This window comes from Canis lupus, chromosome 20 (assembly GCF_003254725.2).
Source record: "Canis lupus dingo isolate Sandy chromosome 20, ASM325472v2, whole genome shotgun sequence".
NCBI classification, from domain to species: Eukaryota; Metazoa; Chordata; class Mammalia; order Carnivora; family Canidae; genus Canis; species Canis lupus.
The window spans coordinates 49,354,024-49,373,866 of NC_064262.1; the positions used below are offsets into that span (position 1 = coordinate 49,354,024).

The window sequence follows — 19,843 nt, forward strand, 5'->3', positions numbered from 1 at the left end:
CCCAGGATCAAGTCCCATGTCGGGCTCCCTGCATGGAACCTACTTCTCCCTCTGCCTGTGTCTCTGCCTGCCTGTGTGTGTGTGTGTGTGTGTGTGTGTCATGAATAAATAAAATCTTTAAAAAAGAGAGAGAGAGAGAGAGAGAAGATAGAAGCCTCCTGCACTGGCTCAGGGCCGGGGCCTCACTCCTCGGGCGCCCACCCCCAGCCCAGGCCAGGCCAGGCCAACGCTGAGGTCTGCTCTCTACCATGCACACTCTCTCGTCCAGGCCTAAATATATTCCAACCTCAGAGATATTTCCACGCCCCACGGCCCCACGTTCATTTCTGCCTTTCTGCCCTAGCATGATGTGGAGAACAAAACTCCAGCTGGGAGGTTGAGGGGCACACAGGGAGAGGAAGAGGAGGGGGGAGAGAGCCAGTGTGACTAGTCTGAGATGTGGCCTCAAGGGTCCTGGTCGTGATGGGGATGCTGGGAAAGCGGAGAAGGAGGGGGATCCCCCCACCCTGCAAGGCGCTTCTCCCAGCAGTTCTGTGAGTCACCATGCCGGCATTCCTGGCATGCAGCCAGGGCTGGGTGGGCCATCAGGGTGGCAGGCAGGAGGGCGGGGAGACCTACTTTAGCCTCTGGTTTCTCCTCCGCACCCACAAGGGCCTTGGGTCTCAGAGCACACACCCCGGCACCCACTCAGTAAATCCAGAGGCCAGGTCGGGGCTCCCCACGCCCTCTGAGTCCTGGGCAGCTGCCGCCGCCACCGCCCACCCCTGGGAACCAGGAAGGAAGGGCTGCCTGTCTCCACCCACCTGGGCACTGGTGGATGCTCAAGCCACCACCACTTGGGCAAGTCCAGCCACCAGGGGCTAGGAGCTGGCACCCCTCCCTCCGGAGAGGGATGTGGCCTAGAAAGGTGACCCTGCTGACCTGCCCCAACATGCCAGGACCTGCCAATCACCTCCATCTCCAGGACTCAAGCCAAGGCCGCAGTCTATACTCTATACCATACTTGGGAAAAGACACACCACACACACACACTCACACACACACACACACACAGAGTGATGCTTTGCAGAGGGACATGTGTGGAGAGGCAGGGCGGTGGATGGCGGTGGTGAGCCTACTCCTCACCCACTCCACCCCAACGGTCAGCCACACCTATATTTTTTATTGCTACCACTGCTGGTACCTGGCGGGGGGTGGGGGGGTGGGGGGGGAGGCCAATACTGACGCCCAACATCCGCTGATGCACAAGGCAGCCCCACCACAGGGAACCATCCAGCTGTAAAAGTCAAGAAACACTGCCAAATGCCTGGGTTCACATCCAGGCTATGGTACTTTTTAGCTATAAAGACTGTAAATAGTAGGAAAGTTATCTCCCCACATGGAGCCTCAGTTTCCTCAATGTGAAATGAGGAGAAGGCCATAATAACTCACGTGGTGAAGACTCCATGAGTGAAGTACTTGAACTAATAAGCACTGGTTTCTATGATCACTGTCATTCTTTTTTTTTTTTTTAAGTAATCTCTATGTCCAACGTGGCATTCAAACTCATGACCCTGAGCTTAAGAGTTGTGTGCCCTACAGACAGAGCCAGCCAGGCACCCCTGTTGTCATTCTTAAGACCTTAGGCTCCAGGTCCCATAAACTAGAATTCAAATCGGACACTTGTCATGGGGCCCCTGGCATTGTGAGTTCAAGCCCTATGCTGTGTAGAGCTTACTTTATTTTTTTTATGATTTTATTTATTTATTTAACAGAAAGAGAGAGAGAACACAAGCAGGGGGCACAGCAGAGGGAGAGGAAGAAGCAGGCTCCCCGCTGAGCAGGGAGCCCAATGCTGGGGCTCGATCCCAGGACCTCAGGATCAAGACCTGAGCTGAAGGCAGACGCTTAACAGACTGAGCCATCCAGGTGCCCTGAGTGTGAAGCTTACTTTAAAAACAAAACCAGAAAACAAAAACCTGACACTATGAGCTGAATTTGGACAAGTGCTGTTGTTGCCTGACTCAGGAGTCACCAGGGGAAAAGATGAGCCACCGGGCACAGAGCCTCGACGCATGCTGAGGACAGAGGGGTGCTGAGGAAACTTGCTGAGCTCAAAGTGCCTGAGCCCGGAAGGGGCATTAGGGGACACAAGACCATCTGGCTTCTGGGTTCCGTGGATGCCATGGCAACGGAACAGGATGGGCTCAGGTGCAAGAGAGCTGAGGAGAAGGTTTCAGGGAGGATTCACGCTGGCCACAAGCACCAAGCGGGAAGCATATGGCTCTGTGCGTGCGTGAGGCCTGGCCAACCCTGGAGTGTGGCTGGCAGGAGCATTCTGAGGAACTTCCCCGCCCCCTCCCAGCTTTCTAGAATGTAAAGACCAGCTGCAAGGAGAGGGGGAAGTCACTGACAGGAGGGAACAGGCACACAAGGCCAATCCAGGACAATCAGGGGCAGAGAATGCTCAGGAGCCGTGTGTGTGTGTGTGTGTGTGTGTGTGTGTGTGTGTGTTTGTGTGTGTACAGGGGTGTGTGTCTGTGTATATGGAAGCCACAGAGCCTAGACTGAATTCCTGGTTTGAGGAGACTGAGCCCACTCTCCCCCTCTGACCAGAAACCCAGGTCCAAGCTTGAGACAGGGCCCTGGGGATGGATCCTGGCTCCGGCCTTCCCAGCCTGACAGTGGAACTGCTGGGAGCGTGGACCGCCTGAGAGCCCGGAGAAAGCGGGACAAGCCCGAGGAGAAAGGAAGGAGGCACAGACAAATAGGATGAGGCCCAGGCTGCACTGGAAGACACAGAAGAGGCCGCTGATGCACACGGCGTCCCTCAGGGCCCTCCCTTGCCAAGGGCAGCCTCGTCTCACAGCAGCCACAGAAGCAAAGCAAAGCAAAGCAGTGAGAGGAGAAGCCCCCGGGCTGAAAGGAGAGCTCTGCTGGTCCCTGCGAAGGCCCCTTCTCGCAGCCCGTTTCTCAGCTGGCCTCAGAACCGGCTTCACACCCACCCCACTCAGAAAAGAAGGCCTTGTCCAAAGGACAGGAGACCACTGCGAAAATTCCAGGATCTGCTGCTAAGGCAGTGTCCGTGGGGAGTTCGAGGGTGGCTGGAGGCTACATGGAACTCAGTGCTGCAGACTCCAGCCGCCACCCCCATGTGGAGCCTGAGAGGGAAAGGGTCTCAAGGCACCACCCACCCTCACCCCAGGAGCCCAGAGCTGCAGCCTGCAGGGACCCAGCAGTGAGTAATTGCAGGCTTGCTTTGCCTTCCTGGTGGCCAGCAGCCAGGACAAGGTTCATTCCGGAAGGGCGGGCCACAGATGGGAGAGAAGGAGGGGGGGTAAGGGGGCCTCAGGTGGAGGCTGGTTGGCGGTAGGCTGGCCTGGGGCCCAAACCCCAGAGCAGCCCCAACCCCAGCTGCTGGGCCTCCAGCAGGCCCTCCCCCGCCTGCCCTCCGGTCTGAAAGGCAAAAGCAGTGAGCCACTTCCTGTTCCAGACACCAGCAAGGGGGCCTTTCCAGTCTAGAAGTTTGGTTTTGCTCAGTAAATATTGATTATCAAAAACAACAGGAAAAAAAACCTAAAAAACAAAATACCGCCCCCCCCCCAAAAAAAAAACCCAAAACCTACTTTGTCCTCCTCAAGTCCTCGGGTTGAGCGTGTACATATTTGCCCTTGGGAAGGTTCTCGCTGTCCAAAGGGGGAGAAAAGGTGGTACAAAGTCACCTAGCAAGTGGCCCTTAAAAACTAAAGAGGGCATTTGGTGGGCAAACCTGGTGGGCCCTCTGCTGAGGATGGAAGGAGAGAGAAAAAGGCTGCCCGGGGTGGCAGTGAGATGTGGGGTACGTGACTCTCACACCCCTGGGTTCTCTTTCCTTATCGGTGAACGGAAGATAAGCTGCTGGATATACACAAGCAACAGTCCAGTGGTGTGGACAAGCTACCTAACCCCTGCCCACCCCCACCTCAATCCAGGAGAGAAAGAAAAACAATGGACTTTGTTTTACTAGACACACATTTGCTCCGTGCCTCAATTCTCTTATCTGTAAAATGGAACCAGGGAAAGTGTCTAATTCTGACCTAGGCTTGTAGCGAGGAGTAAGTGAATATGGGAGAGGAGCCAAGCACAGTACCTGGCTGGTGGGAGGCATCTATGTATGTAGTCTCTTCTTAAAACAGGGCATGTTATCTGGTCTGTAACTACCCAAAAGCCTCCAGGGCCGGATGCTGAGTCTCGAGGGGCCCTCAGAGGCTCATGGAGGTTCACAGAATCCCTTGAGGGGGAGCTTCTCAGGCTAGCTCTGTAAACAGTAGGGACTTTGCACGAATCCTCCAATTAACAGAGCAGCTAATTCCCCAGCGTGGCTTCCTAGGGCTCCAAGGGACAGCAAAAGGTTTCCAAGACCCCCAGCTCAGGTCGTTCTGGGCGGTGCTCCTCTCAGGCTCATGGGAGAACTTGCCAAACAGGGAAACTGAGGCCCAGACCACCCAAGGACTCGCTCAGGGGGTGTGGCCTCCAGCTAATCTGGCAGGAAACATAACTAATCCAGCAAACATAGCTGGATCTTGGATTCACCTGGGTCCCTCAGGCCAGCCAAGCCCACCCCCAGAGATCCTGGGAGGCCTCACTGCTGAGCGTGGATTCTCCCAAAGGAGGCCTCTCCCTGTCCCCAGGCTGTACAGCCCCTCAGCTCAGCAGAAAGCAAAGAACCAGACTGCGAGTCCATCGAGGAAGGTAAGGTCTGCATTCAGCTCACGGTTTCTGATCACTTTTGAAAACAAAACCCACCACAGGAGAAAAAGAGTTGCACGTCTGCTTACTTTGCCAATCCCCTCTCTGTCCCCCTGCACAGTCCAGGCCTCTGAGATGCTCCCCGAAGCTGCAACCCTGCAACCCGAGGGAAGGGTTAACAGGAAGCGCCTGGCGTCCTGCGGCTACAGAAGCCCATTGTTCTCAGCCAGTCCCCTCCCCCTCATCCAGGAAGACCCTCTGGGGAGCCCCTTCAAAAGGGCCTGACCGGTGTCTCCAGGCTGCTGGCCAGCCTGTCGGGGAGAGTGAGCACAGGAAAAGGAAGCCCGCCGGGCGCGGGCTGGGGCACAGCTGTCACCGCCGCCTCGTCTCAGGGGGTTTCCGAGGAAGGGGGGTGCTCAGCCTTGCCCGCCCCTGGGTGGGGGCAGCCCTCCTTGCAGTCCCCATCTGGAAGCCAGAAAACTTTGATCTGGAGCCTTTAGGTACAACTTAAGCTCTTGCCTTCCCCCCTCCCTCCACGCCACCACCCCACCCCCGTCTCTGGTTCAGAAAGTTTCACACCCCACCCCTCCTCCTTCTGATTTCAGATCTTCTCTTCTCCAGGTCCTAACTGTCAGCTTTTTCCGATTAGCAGACTCTGGTGGGGGAGGGGGGGAGAGTGTGCTTTGGTGGGGCGTCAGGGCTTGAGGGGCGCAGGGAGGAGGGGAGCTGTTAGCAATTCCCCGGGAGACCCTGGGGCGGGCAGGGCGAGGGCGAGCAGCTGGCCACCAGATGTGGGTGGACCGGCTGAGGAGGAAATTAATTGGTGCCAGTCGGTGGCAGGGGGGGAAGGCAGGTCCCCAGGGGGCCAGGGGAGCCGCCTAGGTGCAGGAAGGAGCTGAGGGGTTACGGGGGTGGGGGGAGGGGGAGCAGGGGAGGCAGTGAATGTTGGGATCATTTTCTTAACCCAGAGTCAACAATGTGCTGCGGCCCCGCACGTTTGAAGGCTGGAGAAATAAAAAGGGGGCGGAGTGGGGGCTGCCCAGGGATATTTCTGCTGAAAAGGGCTGCGTTAAAAAGGGTCAGGCAGGGGGACGCCTGGGTGGCTCAGTGGTTGAGCGTCTGCCTTTGACTCAGGTCGTGATCCCGGGGTCTTGGGATCGGGGCCTGCATTGGGCTCCCCGCAGGGAGCCTGCTTCTCTGTCTGCAGATGTCTCTGCCTCTCTGTCTCTCACGAATAAACAAAATCTTTAAAAAAAAAAAAGGTCAGACAGGGAGGTGGGCGTGGGCATGGGCGTGGGCGTGGGCAGGTCTCAAGCCCGGACAAGTAGGTGGAGGGCCTCAGGCCTTGGGCTCGGCTCACCTGGACACAAACGTGGGGAGACCCAAACTCCCCTTAACACAGCAGTGGGCGGAACTTAGCCCTAGGCTGAGCCTCAGGAAACACAGAGGAACCCTAGTGAGAGCAACTCTGGGCGCAGGTGGGGAAGGTGTGGATCTGAGCTCCTCCGGGCACACGGGGGTTCCAGCAGCCCCCACGACCACGGTGAACGGCGTGGGCCCCAAACTCTGGCAATCCCCATTTCCCCTTCGACTTTTTCCGCGATTTACCTGATTGCGAGCGGGCCCGCGGCCTCCGCCTTCCGGCGCGGGCCCCCCAAGTCCCTCCCCCGCACCCCCGGGGAGAGCTCGGGGGTGGGGGGCCACGTGCGCAGGGCCGGGGCGGGATCCAGAAGGGACCAGTTTGGGGGCGAGGGGCGTGGCCCGGGCTGCACGCGACCCTGGGAGTTCTTGGAAGTCACTCGGTGCCGCGCGCAGGGGTGGGGCGCGGAGGAGAGCGCGAGGCTCGTGGGTCCCGCCCCCGCCCGCGATTGACACCCAGACGGCTCCGCCCCGCGCGGCGGCTAGTTACAGACCCCGAGCGCCTGGCCCCGGACTCAAATTTCCTCGCGAAGATCAAGTCCCGTCCTCGCCCCGCCTGGCCAAGAGCTGCGTCTCCACCGTCTCGGACGCGCGGACCTCGCCCAGGTTCCCGGAACCCGGCAAACCGGTCTGGGTGCTGCTTCTGGGGCCCTGCCCTTTCCCAGCGGGGCGCCGGTCCGGCACAGCGGAGAGGGGAGGGGATCTCCGGACGGCGGGCACGGCGAGAGCTGGCTCTGCTTGCTCTCCGGCAGGGCGATCCTCTCTGGCCTCAGTTTCCCGATCCGTCAAAAGTGGATCAAAGAAGCGATCTCAAAGGAGAGTTGCAAATGCATCATCCATTCACAAAAACCACTTAGCAGAGCACCTGCTGGACTCGTTTCTGCCCTCGCATGGAGGCCATAGGCTAGAAGAGACAACCCCAGAAACAAATGTAAAACTGCAACTGTGCTACTATTAAAAGAAAAATAAAATTTTTTTAAGTACGTCTTGATCGGAGTGTCAGTAAACAGAGGCCCAAAATGGGGAACATTTGTAGCTTTGTCTCTCTTCTAGAAGCAGAATTTTCCTAACTCCGAAACAGTGAGCAAAGTGACTTAGCGCTGATATTTAAATATGACAATGAATCTCTCCATTTCTCTTTTTAGATTTCAGTCTTCACCTAGTCATAGGCCTCTTGCTATGGTAATAATGTGTCTCTAACTCTTGATAATCTCCCTTCCTAATTAATAAAGCTGTGAGGACCCTCATACTGGCTACTGTTTCAGCAGGATCTTATGACATTGTTTTGTTTTCACTGTAACTTTTATTAACTGTTACCTTCTAAGTATGGTTAGTGATTAACAAGTGAGTTACCTTAAGAAAAGTTTTTAGATAAATAATAGTACAGTCCTTACGCAGATATGACAGAAATCCTGTCAACTGTTGGAAATTCTAAGAGTCACAAGAAGCCACTGAGTAAATGAGACAATAAATATTAAGCTCTTAGCACTTGCCTACCCCAGACAGCCTCATTCCCTCTTTCAGGCCTGTGTTGGACATTCGTGCAAGTGACATTCGCATGAGGGCACAGATGCTAACTAGAACATAAATTTACCCTTTGAGATAATGAGGAGTGTTCTAAGGAAGGCCAAAAAGAGGGCCAAAGGAGCTGAGTGGCAGAAAAGGGAGCCATTTTAGATCAGGTGGCCAAAGAAGACCACTCCGAGGAGGTGACATTTCAACCGAAATCCAAAGAAAGTGAGGATGGGTGTCTGGGAGAAGAGCATTGCTGGCAGAAGGAGCAGCAAGTGCAAAGGCCGTGGGCTGGAACATGCTTGGCCTGTTCTCCAAGTGGGAAGGAGGCCACTGTGGATGAAGCAGAGGGGGGGCTGGAGACTGAAATTATCCAATCTGCATTTTATAAAATCTGTGGAGCTGCCGTGTAGATTAGATTGTGGCAGGAGCAAGGGCTGGGAGGAAGCCTCGGCCTTGATCCGGGTGAGAAGTGATGGCAGCTCACACTAAAGACGGGAGTCTTGATGGTGGGGAGAGTGGAGTGGAATGAGAGGTCAAGTTGACGGCACCCGTGACTGCATGCTGTGGTCGAGAGGGAAGGAGAAAAAAAGGATTCAAGGAGGATTCCTCAGTTGAGAAGCTGACAGAGAACAGCAAGAACTCTCTGCGGGTCCTGTTCTGTTTGGAATATCTTAGTGCCCCACAAGTTGACATAGGGAGGGGGCTCGGACAGTCTGGGGGCCCAGGGAGGGGGTCAGGATGGAGAACAAAATATGGGAGTCAGTATAGACTGACATTTAGAGCCCTAAGACGGAATGAGACTACCTACAAAGGGGTGAGTGTAGACAGAGGCTGGGAGGAAACCGGAAATGTGGGGGCCTAGAGGAGGGAAGAGTCCACCCTGTCAAATCACTAGGATGAGGCCAAACTTGACCTGAGAGGGGAGCTGGTCCCCCTTCACACCCAGCTACTGGAGGAACTGTTTTTCCCAGCTCTCTGGGATAAGCACAGCATCTGTATACGTGTTACATACATGCTTGTCTCGCTGTATGCGCTTTTTTTTTTTTTTTTTTAGATTTTATTTTTTCACGAGAGACACAGAGACATAGGCAGAGGGAGAAGCAGGCTCCCTGTGGGGAGCCTGATGCAGGGATTCGATCCCAGGACCCTGGAATCAGGCCCTGAGCCGAAGGCAGATGCTCAACCGCTGAGCCACCCAGGTGTCCTGCTCTATGTGCTTCTAAATGGCCGGTGCTGTTATCATCAAGGGTTCTAACAATAAGAAAATAACACTTCCGGTGTGCCCAGGCGTTCCACTAAGCACTTTATACCTATGGTCTCACTTCCTCTTCACAATGAACCTGAGAGGTAGGGACTGTTACTGTCCACAATTTACAGCCAGGGAAACAGGCCCAGAGAGGTGAAGTAACTTGCTCAAAGCTGCACAGCTGGCAAGTAGAGCTGGTAATCTGGCTCCGGAATCTGTTCTGACCCAACTTCCGCATCTGGCCTTTGTCACTGGGCATCATGGTTCTGAGGTTGCCAGGGTATGTAGACCTGTCCCACTCGGGCCATTTATTCTCTGGGGAGGCATGGGTAGTCCACATTCCACCAGACCAGTCAGGTTGGATGGGCATGTAGGTCATTTCCAAATTGTGCCAGTTTGTGCAGCGCTGTAGCAAACATCCTGGTACAGGCCTGAGACTCCCGGGAGAATCCACTGGTCAAGGGACATGTGACATTTTTAGTTTTCACAGCTCCTGGCCCACCCATCACTCCCCAGAGGGCCTGTCCCAATAATCCAATGCCATGTAAAGGTGTGAAAACTCCAAACCTCATCAGAGTTTGGTTATTGTGACAAATTTTCAATGTTGCCTACTCTGAAGGGTGAAATGGGGGGAAGGGAAGGGGTGTATCTTAAAGGGGTGCGTGTGTGTGGGGGTGCTTCTCCGGTCTCCCACCACATCACCTCCAGCCCCCAGCCCGGAAACCCCCGGGGAGGCAGGGGCGGGGATGGCCAGGCCTTTTCCCCGGAGGAAGGAAGGGCCAGGAGGTTCCTGCGACAGGATGCGCAGTGAGGCCCCCTCCCCAGCCGCCAGGGACTTCCCGGGGCGGGCTCTGTTCTCGGGGGAGTAGCTCCCACGCGAACGCACTGAACTGCTGCTGGGGTGTGGGGCTCTCCCCCGCCCACGTCCCACTGGGGAGTTATGGGTCAGGACCCCGGGTGGGTGGCGCTAAAGTCTCCCGTTTCCCAGGGAAGAATCAGGTGGCCGAGGAGGCGCGCGAGGCTAGATTTCCCCGGGGGAACCCTGAGGGAGGCGGGCAGGCGGGGGTGGGGGTGTGTGGATGCAGCCGGAGGAGAGCCGGAGGCGGGCGTTCTGGGCGGGTCCGGCCGCCACCGCACCCTCCTCCTCCTTCCACCCCGGGGCCTCGGGGTCAGGTCCCCCCGGGTCGCGGGAGGCCCGAGCGCCGGAGCCAGCCGTCTGGAGGCGGGGCGGCGGCTTTCCCGGGGCCTCCCGCCGCCCTGGCGGCCCGCACCTGCGGCTCCTTTGTCCTTCCCACGGCCACCCCGCCACCCGCCCCGGGGCAACGCCTTGCGGCCCCTCTCCTACATCAGCGGTGGGTAAATGATGAGCGTTTCTCCTCTGGGGTGACTAACATGGAGCTGGAATGGAGCCAAATCCAGTAACGAGGGCTCTCACGGGCATTTCCAAATCTCCAGTCGCCCCGCGGGAAAGCTGTTTAGAGGCCTACTTCACAGATGAGGAAACTGAGGCTGGGAACTCACTTCCCGGCCTGAGTCACACAACTATACCGCTAGAGATGAGAGCAGGGGTGTAAAGGGCCCTCCAAAGCTCACCTCAGTTCCCCCCCAAGCCGTGGGGCCCCAGCCAAAGCGGATGCAGTTGGTCAAGTGGGGTGGGGTGGGGGGAGATCTGCTATCTTTCCCAAGTCCCCACCCAATTTCCCCCAGACATCTCAACCCACCTGAAGCCCACCTCTCCCCACCCCCGGAGTTTTCGAATTTCTAAGAAACTCCCAAATATGGGGGAGCTTAAGGAGTCGGAACCTCAGGGCACCCAGTACGGAAATGCTCTGGCAAAGAAAAGGGGGCCCAGCCCCATCCCGCCCACTCTGCCCACGTGATAGCCGGTCAGACCGGTTTCTGGGGCCCCAGCAAGCCGCCGCCCGCTCCTGACCCCTTAACCCTGCCCATCCCCCCATCAGGGAAGAAAACCAGACGGGCCGCAAAGACTTTATTCAAATGCTCTTTATTTTCCTATCTGGCGTTTCCAGCAAAAGGCCAGATAGATGAAATTAAACAGAATCCACCACAGTAAAGGTAAACAGACCTCAGAACGCCCTGGCAAGAATCTTCCCCTCCCCGGGCTGGCCCAGTCTCACCAGCAACTGGTCCCAGCTCAGCCTTACAGAGCTCCAAACACCCCCACCCAATTTTTGTGATTCAGACCAGGATCGTCTGGGTTGTGTCTGTGTCTGAGGGATGGTCACGCTTGAGACCGTGAACATATTCCCACCTCTAACGCACCAGATGAGAAAAATTTTAACCTGAAATTAGATCAGCCCCCCCGCTATGCACCCGAAGGCGCAGGGGCGTGGGGCACAAACCCGCAGCAAGCGGTGCGAGGTGACTCAGGACGCCCTCCTCCCATTCCCCAGGGCGGTCCACACCCCAGACCCTCCTCCCAGGCCCCACACCCACGCAAGGCAACAGGAAGCTCCCACGTCTGCCCCATGACGCAACGATGACCGCTTGCACAAGTATGTCACTGGTGGGGGAAGGGGAGCGCCTGCCTGGAATTCTCTGAGGTTGGAAATGCAAACACCAACTATTGAAAAACCTTGAAAGGGCAGCACAGCTCCCAGTAAAAACTAAAGTCCGACCCTGAGGAGTTGAAAGAACCAAGCCTCCCTGCTCCCAGTCCCAGAAGGAGAGGGAAAGGTCCACGTCCCAGTCCGTTAAGACAGCACCTGTGGGCGCAGCAGGTCTCGGCGGAAGGCGCTCGCGCTCCCGGCTCAGGCTCCTCGGCGCCGCCGCTGCGCACAGACGGCGACGGCTCCCCGGGGGCAGAGTCCCTCTTTAGGCCTCAGCAGCCCGGGCGGCAGCTCCTCTCCACGGTTTCGGCGGGCGCTCCCCCGGGGGCGGGCCTCGCCTCGGGTCTGCGCACTCCGGCCGACGCTTCGGCCCGCGCTTGGGCTCCGGTGGCGCCGCTCGGGGACCCTCAGAAAGCCACCACGGCCCGCACGAGCACGTTCAGCATGCTGTCCGCGGGGCGGCAGGCCGGCTTCGCCTCGCACGCCGGCGGCGCCGTCGGGGGGGCGGCGGGGCTGCAGTTCAGGAGGCCAGAGAAGCGCCTCTGTAGGACGCGCGCCAGGTTGGGGAAGGCGCCCTCCGCTTGCGCGGGAGGTGGCTGCAGGCGATCAGGGACCTCCGAGGAGGCTCCTTCCTCCTCCTCCTCCTCCAGACGGGCTTTCTTGCTTGGGACCAGTCCGACGTCCCCGCCGTCACTCAGGCTGCTGTTGCGCCGCTTTCGGCTGACTTTTGTGGGGCGCGGGGCACAGCGGGCTGGGGTCTCCTCCGCTCGCGGCGCCTCCCGCGTGTCCATGGGCTCCGGGGAGGTCGGCTCACCGTCGGGGGGCGCTGCCTCGGCTCCAGCTTCCGCTTCCCGCGACTGGTGCAGGCGAGGATCGGGGGAGCGGACGGGCGGCAAGGGCACCTCGGGCTCGTGGGCTTCCACCTTGGCCGAGAGGTAGAGCTCCCGGGCGCTGCGCATGACCAGCGACAACTGCAGACTCCGGTGCAGCCGCAGGCCACCGCGCTGCATGCGCGAATGGTACATCTTCCACACCGACAGAGTCATGATGCGTTGTGCCTCCTTCTGCACTTCCATGGCGGCTCGACGGCAGGGGCGAGGGCGGCGGGGACTCCCTGGCTGGGCAGGACAGGTAGCAGGTGCACTCCGGGCAAAGCGCTCGCTCACGCTTCTCCACTCATGCCAGCCCACGCCGTGACACTGCTGGGACGCTCTGCCCCGGCGCCCGCCACCCGGGCCCTTTTGTACCGAGAGTGAAGTCACCGAGACGCCCCGCCCAATCAGAGAGCCGCATCCGGGCTTCCCAACGCGCGGCGGTGAGATACTCCTTAAAGCGACAGGGTGGAATTTACCGAGTGGGGGAGAAGGGACGGGAGTCGGAGTGAGGGGGAGCGTTCCCGAGTCCACGCGGAGCGCGCGGGGTGGTCTCCTTTCTCGGGGCCCTCCGTGCGCCGGTGCGCAGGCTCAGAAGAGGGGAGCCGCGGGTGCGGGTCCGAATCCACCCACGTGCTTGCGTCTGAAACCCCAGCTGATTGTAGGCGGCAAGTTTCCCTTCGCACGGGGGAAGACCGGGTTCGAACCGGCACATCCTCCGTGGCCACAGTTCCTAGCATCTACCAGGTGTCTAATTAATGGTTTTTGAATCAGAACCTATTAATGTTTTTTGGTTGGGTAACCGTGCTAACGCTTACTAAGCACTACCCGCCGGGCGCTGTTAAGGGCTTTCCTTCACTAAATACCTCATTGATGCCTCATTTCCACTCCGCGGAGGGTACTGTTACACCTGATTTCTGCAGGTGGGGATATCGAGACAGAGTGACACTGTTCAATATTTGCTAAACGAATAAATGGGCCACTGGGGCCTCCAGCTCTTGCGTCTCTAGCGTAAGCCAACCCTCCTCAGCCCCCTTGTCTGAGGCGGTGAGGCGGCGGGCAGCGCGGCTGGCTCCAGGGCCGTAGCTGCCCGTTCCACGGGGAGTGGATGTGTGCGGACACGAGTGCAGCCCGGGCTGCCATTCGTGCGCTCCACACCGAACACCACCTTCACCTCCAGTTTCCCTCTACACGAGCTCCACGAGTGGGCTGGAGACTCGCAGAACAGAGGACCCGGGAACACGACAGTCCCCGTGAACACGTGGCAGCGCCCCCTAAGACTACATGGCCCTGCTCCGCCTCTGCGCCCCGGGCAGCGAGGCTGGGATAAAAGCTGTAAACTGAGCAACGCAGAGATAGAGCAGATAGAAAACGTCGGCCCCACCCTCCGCTACGCCCTATCGCTCCAAGAAAACCTATATCCAGTTCCTCCAAAACAAGATGCAAAATTATTCCTAAGCTCTATTCATTCGTGGCAAGGGCCCTTTAAGGGAAGGCTCCTCTCTCCCCCTCCGTCCCCTCCCCCAGCCGCCGACAGGCGGGCAGAGTCTTCCGGCCACTGGAAGCGCCAGACTTCCACGGCTAAATTTGGGTATGATGACGTAGGGCAGGCGCGCGAGGCGCTTCCGGCTGCCCATATAAGGACAGGGGCCGGAATCTCCGCTCGGAGCCGCGGCAGCCCCCTTCCGGGAGGGCGGGGGCGGCGCCTTGGCCTCGGAACACGCCCCCTCCCTAACCGTGTCGCTCTCCCGGCAGCTCCGACTGGCTGTAGGCCCCGGCTTCCGGACCGGAGTCCAACCCGGCGGGCTCCGGAGGCCAAAAAGGCGTGACGCCTCCGGGAAAACCCCCGCTGGCAAAAAGGGGCGATCTCAGGACTTTCACTGACGCCAACTCCCCGAGACCCTACACAAAGACCTTGCCAACACATGGGGCGGTTCGCTGACGACCCCTTCATCCTTGTTACCCCATAGAGACCCCACAATTGTTTCTCCCTACAAGGTTCTCCCCCAGGTATTCTTGCTTCTCCCCTCCCCGCCAAATCATGCAGCCTTGGAGAATCCTCACGCCCGGTCCTCATTTATGGGAGGGAGGGGAAACTCGACTCAACAATTACTTGCTCTTCTTAAAACTGTCCCTATTCAGCGACCCTACACACGCTCCGGCGACCTGCTGAGGTCCCCATTTCCCCCTGCACCACCGCGGCGAATCCACAATGACGTCCCCAGCCCAGGCGCGCTCTCTCTGAGACTCTACGCAGCGACTCTGAAGCACAGGGGCGCACAGACTCTCCAAGAACTAAAGACTTCCCGCCCCGATCTCTCCTGAAACAAACCAGGACCCCTCTCAGGTGATGGCTCCCCTCCGAAAAAAAAAGTGCATTTCCGGAGACCGCACACACAACATTTCTGTCACACAGGAGTCATCTCTGTGAGCCTCTCTCCAGACCTTCCTGCCACCGCCCCCCCCAACAGGGGACTACCTTGTATACACCATCCTCAGAGCCACCACCCCACCCCCTCCCGCTACTGCCAGCCTCCACACCCCAGAAGCATCTCTGGGGCCCCCCACCCACAGCCACCTCCTCCGTAGGAAAAAAGAGGAGGGGAGAGGCCAACAGAAGAGCCCAACAAGACTCCGCACCTCACTCCACCCCCGCGGGAGAGTGGGGAGGACCACTCCTTCCCCCACTTCTTCCCAACCCTGGGCTGGGACGATCGCCCATGACAGGATCAAGGTGCAGCCTTAGGAAGTCTTAAGAGGATCTATGAATCGAATGATCCCCTTTCCCAGCCATAATCTCCTCTCATTTGAAGGAGGTTATTATTATTCACATCGCTCCAAAGGAAAACAGGTTGCGCAGCAACCATCCGAGGGGCTGGGTCTCGAACCGAGAGATTAAGAGCTCGACCCGCAACCCAGCCAGACATCACTGCGACGCTGCTGCAGGCGGCGGGCTACGCGGCAGCGAAGCCATCTCTGCCCACAATAAAGATGGCCGTGAGACGGGCGGAAGTTTCTGCGCTTCGGGTCTCCGAGGCCTCTCTTTCTGCCCTGGCGTCCCGGCTCTCGATGGTGGCACGGGTCACGTGACGGGGGCGGGGGTGGCGGCGCGTTCCCCTCTACTGGGAGGAACCCGCTGCCGAAGCCGAGAGGGGAGGGGGCTCGGCCTAGGGCGGGGGGGGGGGCGGGTGACATGTCTCTCGAAGACCCATTTTTTGTTGTCCGAGGGTGAGTGACAGCAATGGGGGAGGGAGGAGGGTACTCGGTTCCCCTGCCAGCTAGTGCCCGCGTGCCCGCCAGAGCGTGCCAGGCGGTCTGGGCACGGCCTCCGGGTGCTCGGGTCAGGGTAGACCCGGGGCCGAATGGGAGGGGTGCGCAGGGGGCACCGGGGTATCCTGAGGCCCCCACTCGTTTGGGGGCGCAGTGGCGGGCGGGAGGAACGCCGGGTCCAGGCGTGACCGCTCTGTGCCCCTGCCCGCAGCGAGGTGCAGAAGGCGGTGAACACGGCCCGCGGGCTGTACCAGCGCTGGTGCGAGCTCCTGCAGGAGGACGCGGCGGTCGGACGCGAAGAGCTGGACTGGACGACCAATGAGCTGCGGAATGGCCTTCGCAGCATCGAGTGGGACCTCGAGGACCTGGAGGAGACCATCGATATCCTGGGGGGTTGCAAGGCGTCCCGGGAGAGCCCACTGCTGTGGCAGGGAGCGGCTGCACACCTAGGGGGAGTTGAGGGCTTGAGGCAGAGGAGGGGGTTGTGTCTGGCTTTGGCCTTGACAGTCGACTCGGGGCTCACGCATAGTGGAAGCCAACCCCGGAAAGTTCAAGCTCCCAGCCGGAGACCTGCAGGAGAGAAAGGTGTTCGTGGAGCGGATGCGGGAGGCAGTCCAGGTGAGGAGAGTTTTCTGGTGGCGTGAGTGTGGGAAGGTTGGGGTGTTTTTTTGTCTCATGGTGTCCTTGCCCCCAGGATATGAAGGACCACATGGTCAGCCCAGCAGCCATAGCCTTCATGGAGAGGAATAATAGAGAGGTAAGGCATCAGGACCCAAAATCCTCACCTGAGCCTCCCAGAGAGACCCTCCCCTTTGAGTTCAGTCCTGACCTGGGTGTGTTCACCTGTCTCCCTTGCACAGATGTCTGTCTGCCCCTTCTGAGTCAGTGTCCATCTTCTCTGTGTGCAGTTGTCCCCTGGCCTGCTCTTTCTGGGTGTGTACACCTGAGCCCTCTCTATGTATAGAGTCCTTTTTTTGCCTCCTGGTGTGGGTCTATATGCTTATTTCCTTTTTTTTTTTTTTCCTGCTTGGTGTGTTACTGTTTCCAGGATGTATGCCTGCTTTATTTCCCGTGTATGTACCTGGGCATCTGAGCGCGTGAACTTGGCCTCTGAGTGGATCCCCATCTGCAGTCGGCTTGCATACCATTTCTCTCCATGGGTGTGCCCACTCGTGGCTTTTGTGTGCATTCTCCCAGCTGCCTTTTGTTGGTACACTTTTCCTTCTGCGTCGTGTATCCATTCTTTGCATGTTGTGAAACCAGCCTGTCTCCATCCCGTCATGGGATCCCCACATGGGACCTAGGGGGTGGGGAGCTGAGGCCTGCACGAGTTTGGAGTCCTGCGTCAATGCCCACAGGCTTCCCAGGTGTGCTGCCTTGAGGATTACAGTCCAAATTCTTTTTTTTTTTTTTTTTTTTATTTATTTATTTTTTTTTTTCAAATTCTTAAATACATCTGTTTATATGATGTGTTCTCCGTGAATTAATTTGGCAAATCCTCATTCTAGCCCTAGGAATTTCCCCCATTTACAGAGGAAACTGAGGCACAGGGAGGTCAAGTGATAGGGCCTTGGGGTCACCTTGCTAGTTAAGTGGTGGGTCTGGGAAACCCAAGCTATCCCATTCCCAAGACTACTTCCTGACTAATAGCTACCTAGATTTGCCACAAACCTGTGTCTGGCTCTGCTCTGAGTGGCCATCTCTCCCTGAACCTGTGGTCTGTGCCCCATAGATGCTCACAGGCAAGCCAGCTCCCCAGAAGTCATCCAGCGACCTGCTGGATGTCAGCATGGCCTCAGCCACCTCTCGTTACATCGAGGAGCAGCAGGCCACACAGCAGGTTTGTGTGGGTGGTTGGAGATCCTGGACTGGAGGAGCCTGGGGGTGGGGGGGACAGCTCAGGGCCCCTTGCCGACAGCTGTTCCCACTCCACTCTGCAGCTGATCATGGAGCAACAGGATCAACAGCTGGAAATGGTGTCTGGGAGCATCCGGGTTCTGAAACACATGTCCGGCCGTGTTGGGGAGGAGCTGGATGAGCAGGGCATGTGAGGCCAGGATCCTAGGGGTGGGCTGGGAGCCCTTCACTGGCCGTGCTCGGCACACAGCTTTTGGGGACTGACACCATGTTGGTATCGACAGCATGCTGGATGCCTTCGTTCACGAGATGGACCACACCCAGTCCCGGATGGATGGGGTCCTCAGGAAGATGGCCAAAGTATCCCACATGACGAGTGGTAAGTCCTCTTGGGAAGGCAGCTGGGGTGGTTGGGGGAGTGGACGGCAAGGGTGGTGCCCCGTGCCCCTGTAACCTCTGACCTTCTTGCCCCAGACCGCCGACAGTGGTGTGCCATCGTGGTGCTGCTGGGGGTGCTTCTTCTGGTTCTCATCCTGCTCTTCTCTCTCTGACCGTGGGCCCCACCCCCACCCCACCCAACCCAGGATGCTGGTCCCTGTAGCCGGGAGAGCTGACAAGGCCCTGCCCCCTGGTAGGAGTTCCTTCCTGGGGAACTGCCCCAAGGTTCTTAGCCAGAGCCAGTGGGACCCACAGGGCCCTGGGCCAGAGCCCACACCACTGGGCCTGTCTCAAGTGCGCTTAGGAGGTGGTAGAGGTAGGGGAGCCTCACACTCCTCCCTGTTTCTACTCTGGTGCCCCAAAGTCATTTGCTTCTGTGCCTTCTACAAGTGCCAACTTGGAAATAAAATCCCAGTCTTTTTTATATGCATTTGTATCCTACTGTGTTAACTTGTGCCTGCCCCGCTTGCATACACTGGGGCCTAGGTGGGTACATAAGTGTGCACGTGCATGCTTGCACAGGTGCCCACTAGGGATTTCAGTGGTCAGGATTTGGTGTGGGGAAGACTATTCCAGTTTATTTCTGGGTTTCACCACTGATGTTACGATTCCAACCCCGATTAGTCTTCTTTGAGCTTTTGAAGTTTAGCCTCAACATCTGCCGGCTCTGGGCCAACCCTTTAGCCGGGGAGCCGAGTGATCATGTCTGAGGAGCCAGAGTCCTGCGGGGCTCACGGCACCCCTGGTCACTAGGGTTTGTCGATGTCAGGGCTTTGCCAGAGCTTGCCCCAGTACACAAGGATTCCCGCGAGCCAGGAAAGCTTGTGAGGGCCATGAACCTTGGACCACCATCTCCGGTGTTTGCAGGATCTCAGATGTCTGCATCCTGCGCCTTATGCAGCCAGGCATCAGAACCACGCGTCTCACTCAGTTGCCTGTTTATACACATTGCAAAGTGCTACCTGTTACAAGGATGTCCTTACATTAGGCTGATTTGTCAGAACTTAGAAACAACCAGAGATGTAGAGATTTCCTTTTTTATGCAAACTCCCTAATGCTATGGTTTGGGTTCCCCTGATCTTTCTATACTTAGTTCCAAGTCTTCCTGGAGTTAAAAGACCTACTTCTGGAGTCAGGTGGTGTTCGCACCTACCTGGGGTTGCCTCCGTGTGAAGACAGATTTCCTGTTACCTGAGGTGACTGGATCAGCCACCTCTGTTTTTTTTGTTGTTGTTGATGCTGCTGGCTGTCAAAACCCTACTTTTCTGGTAGTGGAGGAGGCTGGGGCTGCTTTTCCTGAAGTATACCCAATCCTCCCTGGGAACTGAAATCCCACGTGATCATATCTTTCCCGGTGCTGTCTGGACACTCCCGCTAATCAGCACAGAGCGGACAGGCTTTGCCTGGGCAGGGGATGAAGCCTCCTTTCCCACCTCAAGGCGAGTATCTTCCGACTTGATAGGGATCCCTAACGTCAATGAATAACCTTCCCACACTGCTAAAAATGTTTCTGAATAAGGACACTGAGGCACATTTCTTTTCCATCTGACTCCAACAAACATTCCGTCCTTCTATCCTGAGGACCTACAGTTCTTCTAGGTACTTTAAAGGACACCCACTGGATTGGACTTGCCATCTCAATTTCTGTGTCCCTCCTCCTGACGCAGGAGTGTGTGGGTGCATGGGCTCAGATGCGGCAAAGGATGTGGGTGTGTTCAGGATGTGTATCTGGGGCTGGGGGTGTTTCAAACAGCCACAGGAGGGGAGTGAGCCAGTGGGTGTCATGCGGCCAATTCAGTGGAGGCCCTTCCCAGACATGATTCTGTGGGACCCTGACGCAGGACCTAGGGCCCATGCTCACACGGAACGGCCCTGGGGCGACATGCCTCTACATACTTGGGTAGCCAGTAGGGTGTTGTGAGTGGAAGCCACTTATTTAAAATAGGCTC

General features: G+C 57.7%; 3 protein-coding genes across 3 annotated transcripts in view; 2 read left to right on the forward strand and 1 right to left on the reverse strand.

Moving 5' to 3' along the window:
* Window positions 1-7,109, forward strand: part of LOC112666861 (translation initiation factor IF-2-like) — a 29,238-nt gene extending 22,129 nt beyond the window's left edge. The window contains exons 2-4 of the mRNA XM_049098219.1: window positions 4,262-4,710; window positions 4,829-5,207; window positions 6,613-7,109. Of these exons, the coding sequence (XP_048954176.1) occupies window positions 4,262-4,710; window positions 4,829-5,207; window positions 6,613-6,983 (1,199 nt within the window). The 3' untranslated portion in view covers window positions 6,984-7,109. The remainder of the gene's footprint in view (window positions 1-4,261; window positions 4,711-4,828; window positions 5,208-6,612) is intronic.
* A 3,767-nt stretch (window positions 7,110-10,876) lies between these two features.
* On the reverse strand, window positions 10,877-13,691 carry IER2 (immediate early response 2). Its single transcript, XM_025457747.3, has one exon. It carries the CDS (start codon window positions 12,531-12,533, stop codon window positions 11,865-11,867), a length of 669 nt encoding a protein of 222 aa, XP_025313532.1. The 5' UTR covers window positions 12,534-13,691; the 3' UTR covers window positions 10,877-11,864.
* Window positions 13,692-14,961: 1,270 nt separating this feature from the next.
* On the forward strand, window positions 14,962-18,318 carry STX10 (syntaxin 10). Its single transcript, XM_025457745.3, has 8 exons — window positions 14,962-15,557; window positions 15,811-15,980; window positions 16,123-16,217; window positions 16,294-16,356; window positions 17,332-17,439; window positions 17,540-17,646; window positions 17,741-17,835; window positions 17,931-18,318. Exons 1-8 carry the CDS (start codon window positions 15,523-15,525, stop codon window positions 18,005-18,007), a joined length of 750 nt encoding a protein of 249 aa, XP_025313530.1. The 5' UTR covers window positions 14,962-15,522; the 3' UTR covers window positions 18,008-18,318.
* Window positions 18,319-19,843: the final 1,525 nt, after the last annotated feature.